The sequence below is a fragment of the Pipistrellus kuhlii genome, unplaced genomic scaffold, assembly GCF_014108245.1.
Source record: "Pipistrellus kuhlii isolate mPipKuh1 unplaced genomic scaffold, mPipKuh1.p scaffold_m20_p_20, whole genome shotgun sequence".
NCBI classification, from domain to species: Eukaryota; Metazoa; Chordata; class Mammalia; order Chiroptera; family Vespertilionidae; genus Pipistrellus; species Pipistrellus kuhlii.
Window position 1 is genome coordinate 5,025,338 of NW_023425516.1, and position 17,220 is coordinate 5,042,557.

The 17,220-nt window shown below is 61.8% G+C and overlaps 1 protein-coding gene across 1 annotated transcript; it reads left to right on the top strand.

Annotated features, from left to right (window-relative positions):
• Positions 1 to 265: 265 nt before the first annotated feature.
• On the top strand, positions 266 to 9,316 carry LHX5 (LIM homeobox 5). The gene is made up of 5 exons (XM_036449666.2): positions 266 to 1,020; positions 2,916 to 3,139; positions 3,794 to 4,071; positions 4,684 to 4,849; positions 8,691 to 9,316. The coding sequence occupies exons 1-5, from the start codon at positions 848 to 850 to the stop codon at positions 9,059 to 9,061; spliced, it is 1,212 nt and encodes a 403-aa protein (XP_036305559.1). The 5' UTR covers positions 266 to 847; the 3' UTR covers positions 9,062 to 9,316.
• The last annotated feature ends 7,904 nt before the right edge of the window (positions 9,317 to 17,220 follow it).

Sequence of the window (17,220 nt, forward strand, 5' to 3'; positions counted from 1 at the left end):
ATCCGGGCTGCCAGGCTGGGAAAGAGAAGGCGGATTAGAGCGTGCTCCAACCCCGTGCAACTTCTGCAAGTTCCAGGGATGGCGAATGGGGCTAGAGGTCCCTTCCCCCACTAGGCCCAGGAATCCCGGCCCCCAAATACTTGCGAGGAGAGAGGGAGGGAGAAGCAGGTTCAGATCGCGCGCGCCCCCCCACCCCGCCTCCAGCCCCCAACTGTAAGGTAAATACTCACTTCGCCTGCCTCCGAACCAGGTACAAGCTAATACTCAACAATACGGATGCCTTGTTTTTTTTGCTCTGTCCGGACCGCAACGCTGTAGCCAATTTAGATATGCTATAAATTTAAGAGGTTGCTATGGCCACCGCGCGCCCATTGGCCGGCGGGCCCCCTACGCGCCGCGCCACGTCACCAAATCTGAATAAGGATGCGCGAATTAGGCGGCGGCCAGACAAAGATGAGGATCGGGACCGCCTGAAAGTGGGGGAAAGTGCCGGCGCCTCCGCCGCCACCCGGGAGAGCCGCTCCGCAGCGCCGAGGCCGGCGGCTACCGGAGACGCCTGGGGGGGAGCTCGGAACCGGCGCCGGGGCGCACGGGGCCCGGGCATGAGGCTGTGAGCGCCGCCGCTGCCCTCCCCACCCCGGGCGGCCCAGCGCCAGGCCGGCGATCACCCAAGGACTTGACCGGCGGCTGAGTCTTGGTCCGGACCAGCCTCGCCCGGCATTCGCCCGAGAGGAGAGGCGGAGAGGCGGAGCGCAGCTGCGGGGCCGGGGGGCCAGAGGGCCGGGGGGCCCGAGGGCCGGGGGCCCAGGGGAGGGCGAGGCGGCCGGAGCCGCCGGGGCGCGCGGCGATGATGGTGCACTGTGCCGGCTGCGAGCGGCCCATCCTCGACCGCTTCCTGCTGAACGTGCTGGACCGCGCGTGGCACATCAAGTGCGTGCAGTGCTGCGAGTGCAAGACCAACCTCTCGGAGAAGTGCTTCTCGCGCGAGGGCAAGCTCTACTGCAAGAATGACTTCTTCAGGTGAGAGGCCCGCGGCCGCGGGGGCCTGGGGACGGGGACGCCGCCTCCTCCCGGGCTCTGCAGCTCAGAAGGGGCCGGCCACCGCTCTCCCCTGTCCTTGGTCAAGGAAAGGGCCGGAGCCTGGGCGGAGCCAAACGGAAGCTGCCTCCCGGTGGGCTCGGACCGGAGATTCCCTGGGGGAGGAAGCTCTGACAACTTACTCGCTGCCTGTCCCTACCCCTTCCAGCAGCTGCAATTCCGGGGTGGGAGCCCGGAGTATGAGAGAGGAAGGTTTTTGCAAAGTTAGGGGTGGCTGGAGGCTTCCCCCACCAGGCAGACTGCATTGGCCAAGGGGCTGTCCTCCGGGCGGGCAGGCAGCCGGCCCAGGACCCTCCTGGACAGACACCAGCCTCCCAGTGCCCTGGGGCTCCGCCAGGAGGGTTCCCTCTGATGTTGGGGGGAGGGACCCTGTACCTCCTCATCCCCTCACCCCAACTCCGTAAATATTTCCTCCCACGTTGAAAAGTACCCAAGAAATCCAAGCTGAGAATCTGGACCTCTGGGGTCTTGCCTGGGCCACGCCACCTCCCTCCCCACGCCACCTCCCTCCCCTTGCTGCCCACAGGGGCCCTCGGGCAGGCTAGGGATGGTCCCTGCTCTGGCCTCAGTTTCCCCAGCTGGGAAGTGCCCAGGGGTGGCCTGGAAGGCAGTGGGATTTGCAGCAGCTCAGCCCTGCCTGCTTCCTCCCGCCCTGGAGAGCAGCTTTGTGAGTGCGAATGCCGGCCCAGGGAAGGGGGCGTGAGGGACAGGGAAAAGCGAGCCTGCCCCCCCACCCCAGCTGCTCGGCCTGGGGAATCTGAACCAGAGAAAATGTCAGCCTCGCCTTTACACGTGTAAACTCCCGGCCTGGGGAGCCGTGGCCCTAATGTGGCAAGGCTTACAAGGCACCTAATGATTTTTGATAAGGTGCATATGGCCAATTACGCGGCCGGATAAGGCCACCAGTGACTTATGGCTTCTAATGCCCCCACTACATCAACGTCACCCAAATTCACTGTTCGGAGACCTGGGTGTGAGCAGGTGCGGGGCCCACCGTCCCGCCCTCTCCCTCCCCAGCCCCACCTCTCCCGCTCGGAGGAGACTGGCCTGCTTCCCTGATCAAGAAAAGGATTTAGACCAGGCCCTAGGGGTGAAGGGGGGGCGGAGTTTGAGCAACCCCCCATGCTGGCCAGGTAGTTGTTGGATTGCCTACATTTCTCTGCTGCTTACCAGGGCCAGAGATGTTGGGGGGGGGAGCCTGGAATCTCAGTCCCTGCTTCTTGGGGTCCACTGCTCCCCCCCCCACTAGCTGCGCTGCACCCCACAGCGGGCACCGGGAAGCCCCAGGCGCTGGCGGTGCCTGCAGTGGGCAGAAGGCTCCCTCCTCTCAGCCTGGGTCCCGCTCAGGAGAAGGCTCACAGCCACCGGCTATCTCCCGCCAAAGGCTAGCAACCGCCAGCCAGGCCCAAGGGTCCAGGAGGCACAGCCAACGAGGGGTCCAAACCCTGCCCGCCTGGCTCAAACGCCTTTCCAGCCTGGAGAGGAGGGTTTGCCCAGAGCATCCCAGGTGAATGTGGGGGGACAGGGAGCAGCTTGGGGTGTGCTCTGGGCCTTCCGCTTGGCTGAAGGCTATGCCCATTGCTCTAAGCCGGGTGGAATCCAAATAAACCTGAGCAAGACATGGCGGTCCCAGCCCAAGAGCAGCCGGGGGACATTGGTCTCCTTGTGCTCAGCCAGGGAGCAGAGTGGCCGGCGAGGTCTCATCGGACAGGGAAGGAATGGAGCTTCTCAGAAGCCAGGAGGGAGGGAAGGGGTCGGGGCTGGCGAGGACGGGGCCTCTGGCTGCCCGGTGACGGGCTGTGCTGTGTCCTCGGCAGGCGCTTCGGCACCAAGTGCGCGGGCTGCGCGCAGGGCATCTCGCCCAGCGACCTGGTGCGCAAGGCCCGCAGCAAAGTCTTCCACCTCAACTGCTTCACCTGCATGGTGTGCAACAAGCAGCTGTCCACCGGCGAGGAGCTCTACGTCATCGACGAGAACAAGTTCGTGTGCAAGGACGACTACCTGAGCTCGCCCAGCCTCAAGGAGGGCAGCCTCAACTCAGGTAGGGCCTCCCTCCTCTCCCGCCGGCGCCGCCTGCCCGGCGCTCTCCGCGGCTCCCCAGAGCTCCCGGCCCGCGCGGGGCAGGCACCCCGCTCCCGGCCACCCCGCAGGCGGCTCTGGGGGAGGCGGCCGGGCGCCGGGGTAGGACAGAGAATAGAAGCCAGGCCGACTGGACACCCCCAGCCCTTCCCCTCCCCGCCTCCCATTCGGGAGCCTTTTCCCGGCGCCACCTTCCCCATCTGGAGCTGCGCCATTCCCTTCCGCTCCCTTTGGGCTCCTGCTCGCTTCTCCCCGCACCCGGAGGAGGACTCCAATCGGAAGGCGAGGCGGGAGCGGGAAGCTGAGATCTGAGGCCCGGAGCGCACCCGGACCCTCCCCCAGACCCCTCTCCGGAGCGCGCGCAGCCCCCGCCCCCAGCGCTAGGCAGGAAGCGCGGAGAAGGCTGGAGAGCGGTCCCCCCAAAGGCCCGGCCCCCCTGGACGGAGGGGGCGGGCCCGGGCCTGGGGGAGGGGCCGTAGCAGGGTTTGGGAGCGGACCCCGCGGGGCAGGCGGTGGTCTCCGCCGGCCGGCTGGCTGGAACCGGCTCCCGGTGGGGGCGGCCTCGGGACAGCCCGTTCACGCCGCTGCCCCCTTCGCCCTCCCTCCTCCGCCGCAGTGTCATCCTGTACGGACCGCAGTTTGTCCCCGGACCTCCAGGACCCGCTGCAGGACGACCCCAAGGAGACGGACAACTCGACGTCGTCGGACAAGGAGACGGCCAACAACGAGAACGAGGAGCAGAACTCGGGCACCAAGCGGCGCGGCCCGCGCACCACCATCAAGGCCAAGCAGCTGGAGACGCTCAAGGCCGCCTTCGCCGCCACGCCCAAGCCCACGCGCCACATCCGGGAGCAGCTGGCGCAGGAGACCGGCCTCAACATGCGTGTCATCCAGGTGCGGCCCGGCCGGGGCCCCCTCCCGCCTCCCCCGCCGGGCGCTGGGAGGCCCAGGGGAGCCGCGCGCCCCACTCCCACGCCGGGCTCCGGTCCAGCGGCCAGCGGAGCGCTTCGGGCCGGGCCAGTGGGTCGAACCCGCAGCCAGAGTCATCAGGCACCTCACCCCCGCCCCGCCTTTCTAGGAAGGTGTTAAGCTTCCCTTCCTCTCCCCTACGGAGCAGAGGAGGGGCTGATATTCCTCCAGGGCCTCCCTGCGCCAAAGCCGGGGCAGGCAGACAGACCGACGGCCGGAGTCCGACTGGGGGCCGGAGGCCCAGAGCAGAGCCAGGCGGGGTGGGAGGCTTTTATAAAGCTGTCAGGCCGCGGGCGGGTGAGGACCGGGAAGCCTGAGTCTTTATGAGTCGCCCCAAGGGTCCGCCAAATCCTTCACCCTTGGCTGGTTCACCGAGGCCCCTCTCCACCCCTCCGGCCTAATCCGCCCCCCCCCCCCCGCCCCGTCCCCCACCTCAGGGCAGTTTTGGAGGCAGGAGGCGCTAGGACCCAGTAGGGGCGGCCCAGGGCCAGGAGAGGATGCCAGCCACCAGGCTCACTGCCCCCTCCTCTGCCCCAGGTGTGGTTCCAGAACCGGCGGTCCAAAGAGCGCAGGATGAAACAGCTGAGCGCGCTGGGCGCCCGGAGACACGCCTTCTTTCGGAGTCCGAGGCGCATGCGTCCCCTGGGGGGCCGCTTGGACGAGTCTGAAATGTTGGGGTCCACTCCATACACTTACTATGGAGGTAAGAGACCCCTGAGAGCTTTGCCCTACACCAGAGGCTGAGCTTATGGCCGATCCTACCGCTCTGGGCTGCAACCAGGGACCCCCGCCCCCCAACTTCTATCATGCAGGACCCTAACGGACACACTGTACCAGACACACATCAACACATACACACTCACCCACAGATACTTCCTGGATGTGAAATCGGGCACGCGGTTCACTCACCCGTACAGCAGTACACACACGCACACGCACACACGGGACACACTCCCTCGCGCACACACACACTGGAGTTCAGAGACCTCGGGGACACATGACTACACACACAGTACACCCCACCCCAGACACACTTACTGACAGACACACCTGGGAAATCCAGGCTCACACACGTCCACCGGCAGACCAAGCCGGACACTTACAAATCCTCATGCCCCCGGCCCCACCCGGATGCACAGCCTCCTTCCTGTCCCCCACACCCCCCTGGAGCCTGGGGTACTTGGCGCCCGCAGGAACTCGGCACTGGAGGGCAGTGGGCCAGCCGTGGGATGCGGGGATCAGGATTCATCCCGAAGCCTGCTCTCCAGCTCCCAATGTCTTGACTGGGGTTCGGCAGCCAAGGGCCTGTGCTCGCCGCCTCTGGCACCTGTAGCCCTCATACAGGCAGCTGCTCTGGGCAGGACACCTGTGTTTAACGGCATTTGGGGGCTCGGGGACTGGGCCAACCCAGGTGCCAGCTCTCAGTCTTGGGGGCCTGGGGGCGAGTAGCAGGAGTTCGTGAAGAGCGGTTCTGTGGCGGATGTTACCAGGCTCAGTGCTGGGTGAACATGGCTCTTGGTCACCCCTCCTCTTCCTCCTTCCCCCCCTCTCCTCCATCCCGTTCTTTCTCTCCTCCCCTCCGTTGTTCCTGTACTTGCTCCCGGGAGACCCATCCCAGCTCCCAGCCCAGGCTTTGGAGACTCCGGGGCATTTTAGCACAAGCTTACTACCATCCTCCACCTCCCAAACCGCCCCCCCCCCCCCGCTGTTCTGGTCTCTGAATGTGGGGAGCCCCAGGAGGGCTTGTGCCTGATGGGTCTCCACTCTGAGCGGCTCAGGATCACAGGCCTGCGGGGGGTTGGCGAGCTAGCAGCTCAGTTTGGGGAGAGGCGACTCCTCTTAGAAAAGGGGGTTTGGGTGGCAGCAGAAGGCGAGAGCCAGGAGCCCAGCCCCAGGCGGCCCCGGGGAAAGAGGACACATTTTTGGCACATCCTCAGGCCCGGACATCAGACCTTCCCGTCTGGCCAGGGTCCCCAGAAACCGTGGACAGAATTCGTGGCTTTGCTTTTAGGGGAGAGACTCTGCGATGGCAGGGCCCAGGTTTTTGTTGTTGTTGTTGTTGTTGTTGTTGTTTTGGGGGGAGCGGGGGAGCGGCTGCAGACGCTCAGGACGGCCTGGATGGGGACCTCTCCATCTAACTTGGCTTCCTTCGGCACAAAATCTCAGCGGCTGCGCTCGGAGGTGGTGGGGCGGTACCCAGTCCGGAATGTTCCCTGTCTGGGCCATTAACCAAGGGTTCCCTGCCGCCTCCTTTAACCGCGCGTCTGCTGGCTGGGGTCGGGCCTGGACACCCGGGCCCCTCTTCCCGGGAATGGGGGCGCCGGACCCCCGATCCCCGGCGAAGCAGCCCCGCCTAATCCGCACTGGGAGATCCCGGCGGCGGCGGCGGCGGCGGCGGGGAGAAAGGCGCGGGCGGCGGCGCCCCGTGGGAGCGCGGACAAAGCCCCAGCTGCGGCCTTTGTGCCCCTTTCAGAGGCGTTTGTGCCAATTACCGCCGCCTGGCCGCCATATGGGCGGGGGCGGCGCGCTCCGACGCGGCCCGGCCCGCGCAGGCCGGCCGCGCGCAGCGGGGCCCCTGCCGCTCCCCATTCCTGCCCCTGAGGGACCCCACATTCGCTTCCAACCTTCCGCTTCAGTTTCGGGAGAATAGAATGAGTGCTTCCTTTAAAAAAAAAAAAAAGTAATTAATTGGCGAGCGTTTTGGCTGTTGTGGACCATCCCCAAGCCTCGCCTCCGGTCCAGACACCTCCGCTTGGACTGGTTTCGGGGTTTGGAGAGGGGAGGGGGGGCAGGGAGCCTCCGGAGCTCGCCGGGGACTGAGACCCCGAGACTGAGCAGGTGTGTGCGTTTGCAGGGGAGACTCTGGCCCCCGGAGCCCCGGTTTTCCCGCCGCACAAAGCGGGTTATTGTCGCCGGGGCGGGGCTGCAGGCGCTCCCTTTGTGGGGTTCCACACCTCATTCCCTCAGGGGCTGGCCTGGGGGTGGGAACAGGCTCTGGATAAATCTGGAGGAGAGGCTTTGAGAGACTTCGTTGGGAATGGGCAGGCTGTGACCCGGAGTCCCCGTGTTTCCTGACTGTGGGCAGAACGCACACGTGCGCCTCTTTCTGGAGAGAGAACCCCAAACTGTCACCCGGTTCTCAGAAGGGCTCCCTGTTCCCAAACGCGTCAGACGCTGGGGTCCCGGCCGCCCTGAGGAGTGAGGCTGGGGAGCCCACGGAACCCCGAGTCCGCCCCGTCTCCCAGGGCGCTGTGCCCGCTGTCTGGGTGCCAGGCGGCGGGCGCAGAGCTGGAGGACGGGGCGCGGAGCCCGCCTGGCGCTCCTGCACCCGGGTTTCCGCATCCCCAGCCCAGCCCCTCTGCCCCTCCGCAACCCGGCCCAGGGCCCCGCCCCTCCGCACCCCCGGCCCAGCCCCCCAGCCCTCCGCGCCCCGGCCCAGCCCCCCGGCCCTCCGCGCCCCGGCCAGAGGCGGGCAGGCGTGTGTGGGGGCGCCGGGAGAGGATATTAACGGGGGTTTGGAGGCGCGCGCGGAGACAGAGGGAGAGGTCGGCCCAAAGCGGCGCGGGCGCGGGGCCCAGGGGTCCCCCCGCCCCGCCCCGCCGCGCCCCGGCCAAGGCTCCTCCGGCCCGCTGTGCGCTCCGGTCTGGTCTCCGCACCCGCCCCGCTCCTCCCCGGCGCTCCGCTCCGTCTCTGGCCTCCTCTCTGCCTCACCGCACCGCCCTCTGTCCTCCGGTCCTTCCGGACCTTCCGCCTGGCTCCTGGGCGCCTCGAGCCGCGGCCTCGCGTTTCCCTCCTGGACAGCCCGTCCCACTCGCCCTCCCACCTCCCGGCGCGCCGCCTCGCGGTCTCTGACTTGGGGATTCGCAGGCCCCTCTCCCGTCCCCTGTCCCTCTGTCCGCCTGTCCGTCTTCTGCTGGTCCCTGTCCCCGCTCTCTGCATCTCTCCCCGGCTCCGAGCCCCTCTCCGCGGCCACCGCGGCCGGCCACCTGCCTGGGACCTGGGGGCTCAAGTCGCATCCCTCCCGCCTCCCTTCGCGTCTCTGCAGCGGCTCCACTGTCTCTCATCGCCCGTCTCTCCCTCCCTCTCGGTGTCTCCGTGTCTCTCTCCCCAACAGGACCCCTGGGCCCCGCGCCCGCGCCGCTTTGGGCCGACCTCTCCCTCTGTCTCCGCGCGCGCCTCCAAACCCCCGTTAATATCCTCTCCCGGCGCCCCCACACACGCCTGCCCGCCTCTGGCCGTAGGCTCCCCGTCCCCGAACCCCGGTCCCTAACCCCGATCCCCGAACCCCGGTCCCCGGCCCCCTAACCCCGGTCCCCGAACCCCGATCCCTGGTCCCCCGTCCCCGGTCCCGGCCCCTGAACCCCTGTCCCCGGCCCCCAGTCCCCAAACCCCGGTCCCCTAACCTCGATCCCCGAACCACAGTCCCTGGTCTCCTAATCCCGGTCCCCGATCGCCGGTCCCCGAACTCTGGTCACCGTCCCCGAACCCCGGTCCCCGGTCCCCCCCCCCCCCGCCCCTCTCACGGCCTGTCTCTCCCCCCGCAGACTACCAAGGCGACTACTACGCGCCCGGAGGCAACTACGACTTCTTCGCGGCAGGGCCGCCCTCGCAGGCGCAGTCCCCCGCCGACCCCGGCTTCCTGGCCGCCGGGCCCGGCCCCACGCCGCTGGGCGCGCTGGAGCCGCCGCTGGCCGCGCCGCACGCCGCCGCCGACAACCCCCGCTTCACCGACATGATCTCGCACCCGGACACGCCGAGCCCCGAGCCGGGGCTGCCGGGCGCGCTGCACCCGCTGCCGGGCGAGGTGTTCGGCGGGGGCCCCAGCCCGCCCTTCCCCCTGGGCGGCGCCGGCGGCTACAGCGGGGCCCTCGCGCACCCCAACCCCGAGCTCAACGAGGCCGCCGCCGTGTGGTAAGGCCGCCGGGAACGGGCCGCCCCCGCCCCGGGCGGACGGACGGATGGACGCAGCGTCCCCGGAAACCAAAACGCCCCCTGGAGGCTCCCTCGGGGGTGCTCTCCCGGGTCCGCATTCGACGCGCAGCTGCAGCCGCTCGGCGGGGCGCGGAGGGGGCCGCCCCCGTCGCCACCGGGACCCCATCCTCCGCCATCGCTCTCCCGGCAGCCTCCACGAGCCATTTCCCGGGACCAAAGTCAGCCCTGCAAGAGGGTCAGGAGGCCCGCAGCGCGCTCTGCACTCGGCCTCACCCCCACCTCCATGGACCCAGAGGGGGCGGAGGCCGGTCCCTCCCTCTGCCATCCGAGCAGCATTTTTGCCATCTTATGTCTCACTCTGCTTTCCCCGTCTTTCCAACAAGACGGTAAGGAAAGGGGGGAGAGATTGGAGGGAGAGAGAAAGAGGAGAGAGGGATGGAGAGCGCGCGCCCGCTGGGGAGGGAGGATGAGAGAGAGAGGGAGGACCGCGCCGGACCCGGGGCGTCGCTGGAAGACGAGTCCGCCTGCGCGTCAGCGCCCCCTGGTGGCCCGATTTGAGGACCAAGGTCAGCTTTTCCAGGAAGGTGGGGCGCGGTCTGAGCAGACTCCCCGCTTTCCCCTCCTCCTTCCTGGATGGTTATGTTGAGCCCCAGGGTCCAGGCCAGACTCGAACACTCGCCCACCCTGCTCTCCCCGTGGGCAAGGCGCTAAGATGTCTAGGCTCCGTCCCACAGAACCCCCTCTTCCCCCAGCCCTGCCTGGGGCCTGGAGGCTGGGTCGTCAGGATGTACAGTATTATACTTTTTTGGAAGTTGGACGCTTCTAGTTTCCTTATTTTGTATAAAGAAGAAACAAATAAAGTATGTTTTTGTGTTTACTGTTTATTTATTGTACTCTAGTTACCTGCGATTGGACATTTTTATATTTTTGAGAGGAGGGTGGGCCGAGTGAGGGAGGGGAAGCAGAAAGAGGTTTACCTAAAAAATAATAAAACACATTAAAAAAATCAACTTTTCTAAAAAGAAATATTAATAAAAATTCTTTTTTGCCCTCGTGCTATGTGGTTTTCTTTTTCTTTTTTCCTTTATTATTGTTTCGTTCTGTCTTTATAGTCACTCAGAATAAATGGAGTTATTCTTTTATGGCTCTTGTTTCTGACAGCATGCAGACTCGGCGGGTCCGAGGACATCTCCCTGTCTACGTGAGGAGTTTTGGGGTAACGGTGAGGAAATGAGAGCAGCTGCTTTTTTGTTGTTGCGTTTTACGGCTGCTTGCACTGGCTGGGTATCTCCGGGTGCTGATGTGATACCCCATCTCACACAGACCCGCTCGGCACGCAGTAAGCCTTAGCTATGTTTTTTTAATATATATTTTATTGTTTTGTGTGTTTTTTTTACAAAGAGGAAGGGAGAGGGATAGAGAGTTAGAAACATCGATGAGAGAAAAACATCGATCAGCTGCCTCCTGCACATCCCCCACGGGGGATGTGCCCCACAACCAAGGTACATGCCCTTGACTGGAATCGAACCTGGGACCTTTCAGTCCGCAAGCCGAGGCTCTATCCACTGAGCCAAACCGGTTTCGGAAGCCTTAGCAATGTGGATGAATGAATGGATGTCTGGGTTGTTTGTCCCAGGATGTCAAAAACACTCTGGCTTCCATCCTAATGGTGCCCCCTTCGATTCCAGGTGCCAACACAAACAAACAAACAAACAGCACCAGGCTGGTAAGCCCACCTTGTTACCTGCAAGGCTGTATTAGGACAGATGCCCCCCTCCCCCCTTGTGCTCTGCCATCCCAAAGCAGCGCAGTGCGAGCTGTGTCCCCTGGGTAAATGGGCCTCTGGGAAAGAGCCCTGGAGGTTTAGGAGACCTGAGGCCACATCCTCAAGACAAGCCCCCCCTTCTCCGCCTCACCCCCTACCCCCCACTTACAAAGAGATCGGAAAGGGTGCCCCTTACGTCCCCGGCCAACTTCAGACTCTGCTGACGGAGGAGATAAAGATAAACGGGCGAGTGCCCTGCATTTGGACCTTCCCACCCGAGCTTGGGGTGGGGATCTCGCCCATTTAGGGTGGCGGGAAGGGAAGGGGGTGGGGAGTCGGGGAGACATGGGCCCCATGGGGTGCGTGCGTGCTGAGGCCCTGCGCCTGCTGTTCCTCCCCGCGGGCTCCCCAGGAGCAAGGCCCGGCGGCTGGCTTTCTCCCTCCTTCCTTTTCTCGCCTTTGTCTCTACCTGACACCGGCAACGGCTTGTTGTGGGAAACTTAGACGTGTCAGACACACAACAGGAAGCGCATGGAGTCACCCCGGATCTCAAACACAGGAGGATGTAGCCATTGCATCTCCTCCCAGACTTTTTTCTCTCCTCTTCTTCTTAATTTTAAAATGAGAGATCATACACACATACACACACACATGCACATGCACATGCACATGCACATGCACATGCACACGCGTGCACACACGCACACCACACACATACCACGCAAACGCACGCATGCACACGCACACAGGGTCTTCAGGTGCCTGCCGCATACCCACAGCGTCAGCCCGAGGGAAGTAAAAGGGAAAGTTCTCTCTCTCGTGTCAGGGGACACTTGGGGGCATCAGTTCCCAGAGGGTGGCCCCAGGGACCAGGCTTCAGAAGGATGCTCATCTATGGGGTCACAGTCTGTGCGTGGGACTAACTCCCCCTATGGGCTCATTTCACCTTCCCCAGTGCCTCCTGGGCCCAGGGCTCAGGGCGGAGAAACCCACCCCGTCCCACCCTGTGCCGGGCCCTGCAGTCCCGGTCCAGGTCACGGTCACGATCAGGCCCCTGAGCATCAGGGAGGCAGTTCCCAAGGAAGGCGGCATGGAGAAGGGGCAGCCTCGGGAAGGGACCTTTGTCCCTGGACACCCACTGCCACCTCCTCAGTGTGACCAGAGGACGATGCTTGTGCAGCATACATACCCCGCGCCTGGGCCTGCACCCAGGGCTGGAGTCCCCCTCGGGGGCGGGGGGCTGTGCCAGGGTGCTTCTCCTGTGTCAAACTCCTGATTCTTCCTCCGAACTTGCAGGACCACTGCCCCACTGCCTTGTCCAGAGCCTGGTCCAGTCCTCACGGCACCCCTTCAGGATGAGTGCTGTCGCTCCCATTTTACAGATGAGGAGACTGAGGCCCGGGAAGTGATGTGAGCTGCCCACGGTCAGAGAGCTAGGGAGAAGCAGCGCCAGGTTTCCAATCAGCAACATCTGCTTCCGGAAGCCACGTTTCCCCTGAACCCGAGGCACAGCCTGGCCCGGGCAAAGCCTCACTCTGGATCCAGTAACTACCTAGATGAGTGAGTGAGTGAGTGAGTGAGTGAATGAATGAATGCTTCAGTCTGAAAGAAATGAGCGTCTATGGAACGCAGAGTCTCCCCGCCGCATCCTCCCTGGGTGCTGTTCAGCACGCCGTCCGTCCATTCGTCCGTCCGTCCTTCCCGGGTTGAACACAGCCAGCCAGAAGGGCCGGGCACTGTTGAAAACAGCCAAGGTCAGCCGAAACTGGTTTGGCTCAGTGGATAGAGCGTCAGCCTAAGGACTGAGGGGTCCTGGGTTCAATTCCAGTCAAGGGCATGTGCCTTAGTTGCGGGTGCGTCCCTAGTGGGGGTGTGCAGAAGGCGGCTGATGGATGTTTCTCTCTCATCAATGTTTCTAGCTCTCTATCTCTCTCCCTTCCTCTCTGTAAAAAAATCTAATATATATATATATATATATATATATATATATATATATATATATATATATAATATATTTTTTTTTTTATTTTTTTTATTTTTTTTAAAGAAAACTGCCAAGGTCAAAAGACACGAGGGCTTGGCTTCTCCGTGCTTGCCCTTGTTTCTCTCTCTCTCCCTCCCACCTCGTCCCTTCCTCCTCCAGTCTCTTTCTATCACTCCATCATGGTGTTTATTATCATTTAGAAATAAGAGGTTTCTGAGGGGGGAAAATACTTGGGAGCACGCAGATAAGGAGGTGAGCCAGCCCCGGCCGCGCCCTCAGCGTGGGGAAAGGGGACCCCAGGCCATCATTGTGGACAGCACCGGACAGTGAGACCACATGTGTTCCGGCCCGTCATGCCTGCTCTCCCCGCCCCCCGCCCCCGGGCCCATGCCTATCCCCCCATCCCGAAATAAACACCGGGCCCCGGTGCTCAGGACTAATATTTAAGATGCAGAATGGCGGCAGAGGGCTCCTGCTCCCAGCCTCGCTGTGCAGTAAAGAGATATAAACAGAATAAATTACCTCTCCGGCTCGGATTATGAGAGGACCCGTCTCCTGACCGGAATTTTAAGTCCTGCCTCCCTCGCAGCGCTGCCCACGGCTGATTTATGGGGGCCCGCGCTCTCCTCTGCATATTTCTCCTGTTCAGCCAAGTGGCCGGTTTACCCTTCCTCTGCCATTAGCGTTATTAACACCTGGGCCACCGATCATCGCAAATGGGCCATTTCCGTGATGGACGGGGGCCTCCCAGCCACCTCTCCCGGGCCCAGCCACCTCTGGCCTCCTCCTTCCCCATTTTGTGCCAGGTCCCCCCTCTCCCCGCCCCCCGCTTCCCCCAGCACCTGCCCAGAGGCTCCTGGGAGTTTTGGGGGGGGACACCCTCACCCCCAAAGTTGTCTGTGGCTTTCTGGCTTGTACACAAAGAATGATAACTTTGCTCCCATTTTTAATTCTTTGGAGAATGTTCCAGGAGGAAGGCAATGCCCCCATTGGCCAGGGAAAGACACTGAGGCTCAGGGAGGGCAGGAGACTGGCCTAAGGGGCCACAGGGGGCTCACCTCGGAGCTGGGATCACAATTCACGTCTTCTAGTCCCTCGAGACTCTAAGTGTGGTCCGAGGACCAGCAGTAAAAGGAAGCTGGGCAGACAGGCAGATGCTCAGGCCCCGCCCAGCACCATACAGCCAGATGTGCTGGGTCCCCAGGGGTGGGGTCCCTGGTTGGTTTGGGAAGCATTGGTTTAAAAACACACCCAGCCCTGACCGGTTTGGCTCAGTGGATAAAAGCATTGACCTGGGGACTGACGGGTCCCAGGTTCGATTCCTGTCAAGGGCATGTACCTTGCTTGCACACATCCCCGGTGGGAGGTGTGCAGAAGGCAGCTGATCGATGTTTCTAACTCTCTATCCCTCTCCCTTCCTCTCTGTAAAAAAAATCAATAAAATATATATATATTTTTAAAAATAAAATAAAAACACACCCAGGCCCAACCGGTTTGGCTCAATAGGTAGTGTGTCAGCCTGCTGAAAGGTCCCTGGTTTGATTCCAGTCAAGGGCACATGCCCGGGTTGCAGGCTCCATTCCCAGGAGGGGGCATGCCGGAGACAGCCAATCCATGATCCTCTCTCATCATGGATGTTTCTACCTCAGTCTCCCTCTCCCTTCCTCTCTGAAATCAATAAAAATGTATTAGAAAATAAAAGCACAGCCAGATCTGAACCATCCCTTTTTCACAGAAGGAAAACCTTACGGTACAAATTATCTTTGCTCAGCAGCCAGAGGCACCTCGTCCGTGGTCAAACCGCATGAGGATGAAGCAGGCGGCCGAGCTCGAGCTGTCCATCCAGGCACCTGCCACACTCTGTCCACTTCTTCCCCTGTCGTAACATCTCGACTCATGTGGCAGCTCTGTACCCACCCCAGCCTGAGAGCACCTGGAGGGAGGCCAGGAACTGCAGGACCCGACATTGAGCATGCAACCTCTCTGGGCCTCAGCCTTGCCATCTGTAAAAGGGACACAAGGACAGCTAAGGGCCAGGGTCATCGTAAGGGTTAAATGAGGCCGCATATGTCATGCTCTAAGCATGGTGCCTGGCATGGAGCACGTGTTGAGGGATGAAATATACTAACACAGCAATGAGAGCTATGTGATTGGCCATTTATTGGATGCTGTAATTATTGTATATTTTTTTTATGTATTTCTTTTCTGATTTCTTTTCTGATTTTCTCACCAATCGGCTGCCTCCTGCACGCCTCCTACCGGGGATGGAGCTCACAACCCGGGCACATGCCCCCGTCCAGAATGGAGCCTGCGACCCTTCAGTCTGCAGGCCGACCGACACCCTATCCACTGAGCCAAACTGGCTAGGGCACGTAATTGTTGTTATCATGATCCTGCTTTCTTCTTCACATCACGTTTTGAATGAGGAGTAACGTCACAGCCTGCTTAGACAGAGATGCTGCTTGTTACTTCGCAGAGCCTGCGTTTCACATCGCTTTTCTGTGTTCCAACAAAAAGCCTGTGGCCGGCGACGTCAGAACGGGTCTGGCACAGGGGAGGGGCTCACGGCCTCACGGAGAATGGTTTGCTGATCTGTTTCACAAGGAACGCACCACCCGCGAGGGCGTGAACACGCAAACGTGGTGCGGCCACGCGATGGAATACCACTCTGCCCTGAAAAGGCAGGGCGGACCGACACACGCCAAGCTGGATGTCACGGAGCTGAGGGAAGGCAGGAACCCTCGTACTGTCCCATTCCATGTGTCTGAACTGTCCAGAGGAGCTGAACCCAGTTTGGCTCAGTGGATAGAGCGTCGGCCTGCGGACGGAAGGGTCCCAGGTTCGATTCCGGTCAAAGGCAACGTACCTTGGTTGTGGGCACATTACGAGTAGGGGGTGTGCAAGAAGTAGCTGATGGATGTTTCTCTCTCATCAATGTTCCTAACTCTCTATCCCTCTCCTTTCCTCTCTGTGAAAAAAAAAATCAATAGAATGAAATGTCCAGAGGAGGTCACTCCTCAGAGACAGAAAGGTTGGTGGTTGTGGGGTGTTGGGGCCAGGGGGCCAAGGGCCGGGGGGAGGGAGAGTGGACAGTCCACTCTTTAATGGGGATGGTGTCCCCTCCCGGGGTGACGGGGATGTGTGGAGCTGGACGGAGGAGGCAGCTGCAGGATATTCTTCCTGTACGCGACGTCTCTGAAGTGTTCGCTTTAAGATGATTAATTTTGTTAGCTTCACCTCATTAAAACACATATGGATTCAAACAGGAAAAGCAGTGTTCTTAGAATCAGGGGCCTCCAAAAATAGATCTCCGATGCTGGGCTGGAGCCTGTGCTGATGCCGCTGCTGGGGCTCCGGCCCAAAACCCCCTCCTGCCCAGCACCCCCTCCTGCCCAGCACCCCCTCCTGCCCGCCCCCCACCCCCGCAGGCGCTGCTGGGGGGACTGGCCTCGCCCTCTTCTGTGGGGTCCCTCAACGCCAAGGTGACCAGACGTCCCGCTTTTGGTGGGACAGGCCCAATTTTTAACCATTTGTCCCACATCCCTCGGCGTTTAAAAAAAACAAAAAAACGCTGTGGGACAAATGGTTAAAAATCAGGACTGTGCCGAAACCGGTTTGGCTCCATGGATAGAGCATCCGCCTGCGGACTGAAAGGTCCCAGGTTCGATTCCGGGCAAGGGCATGTACCTTGGTTGCAGGCACATCCCCAGTAGGGGGTTTGCAGGAGGCAGCTGATCGATGTTTCTCTCTTATCAATGTTTCTAACTCTCTATCCCTCTCTCTTCCTCTCTGTAAAAAATCAATAAAAAAATGTTTTTTTAAATTTAAAAAATAATAATAATAAAATTAAAATAAAAACAACAAAAATCGGGACCGTCCCATCAAAAGCGGGACGCCTGGTCACCTTACTCAAAGCCAAGGCAGCTTCTCTGTGCATGTGACGGGGGCCGAGTGCCCCAGGGCGGGGGGTCGGAGCCCGGGGCAGCTGGTGAGTTCACCGGTGCCGGTTCCCTCCGGGAGAAAGCCTCTCTGTTTCCTTCTCATTGGTTCTTTGTCGAGGAGGCAAGCCAGATGCACCTGCTCAGCGTCCCAGCTGCAGAGAAGCGAGGTGGGTGTGGACTCGGTATTTAAACAGCCGCCCTGGGCCCATTTCCGGCCCAGCTCACGCAAGAGAAAGGGCACAGATCCTGGAGCTGCGGGCGGGCCTCAGTTTTCCTGTCTGCAAAATGGGACGATGGCAACCGCCACTCCCCGGGGTCCCGGGACCCAGAAAAATCATTCCGCCGCGTGCCCTCCGCACGCCGTCACTCCCCACCCTGAAAGGAAGAAAACAGGGCCCTTCCCCACCACGTCTCCCTCTGCTGGTTCTCCCCTAAAGCGAGGAGCGTGGACG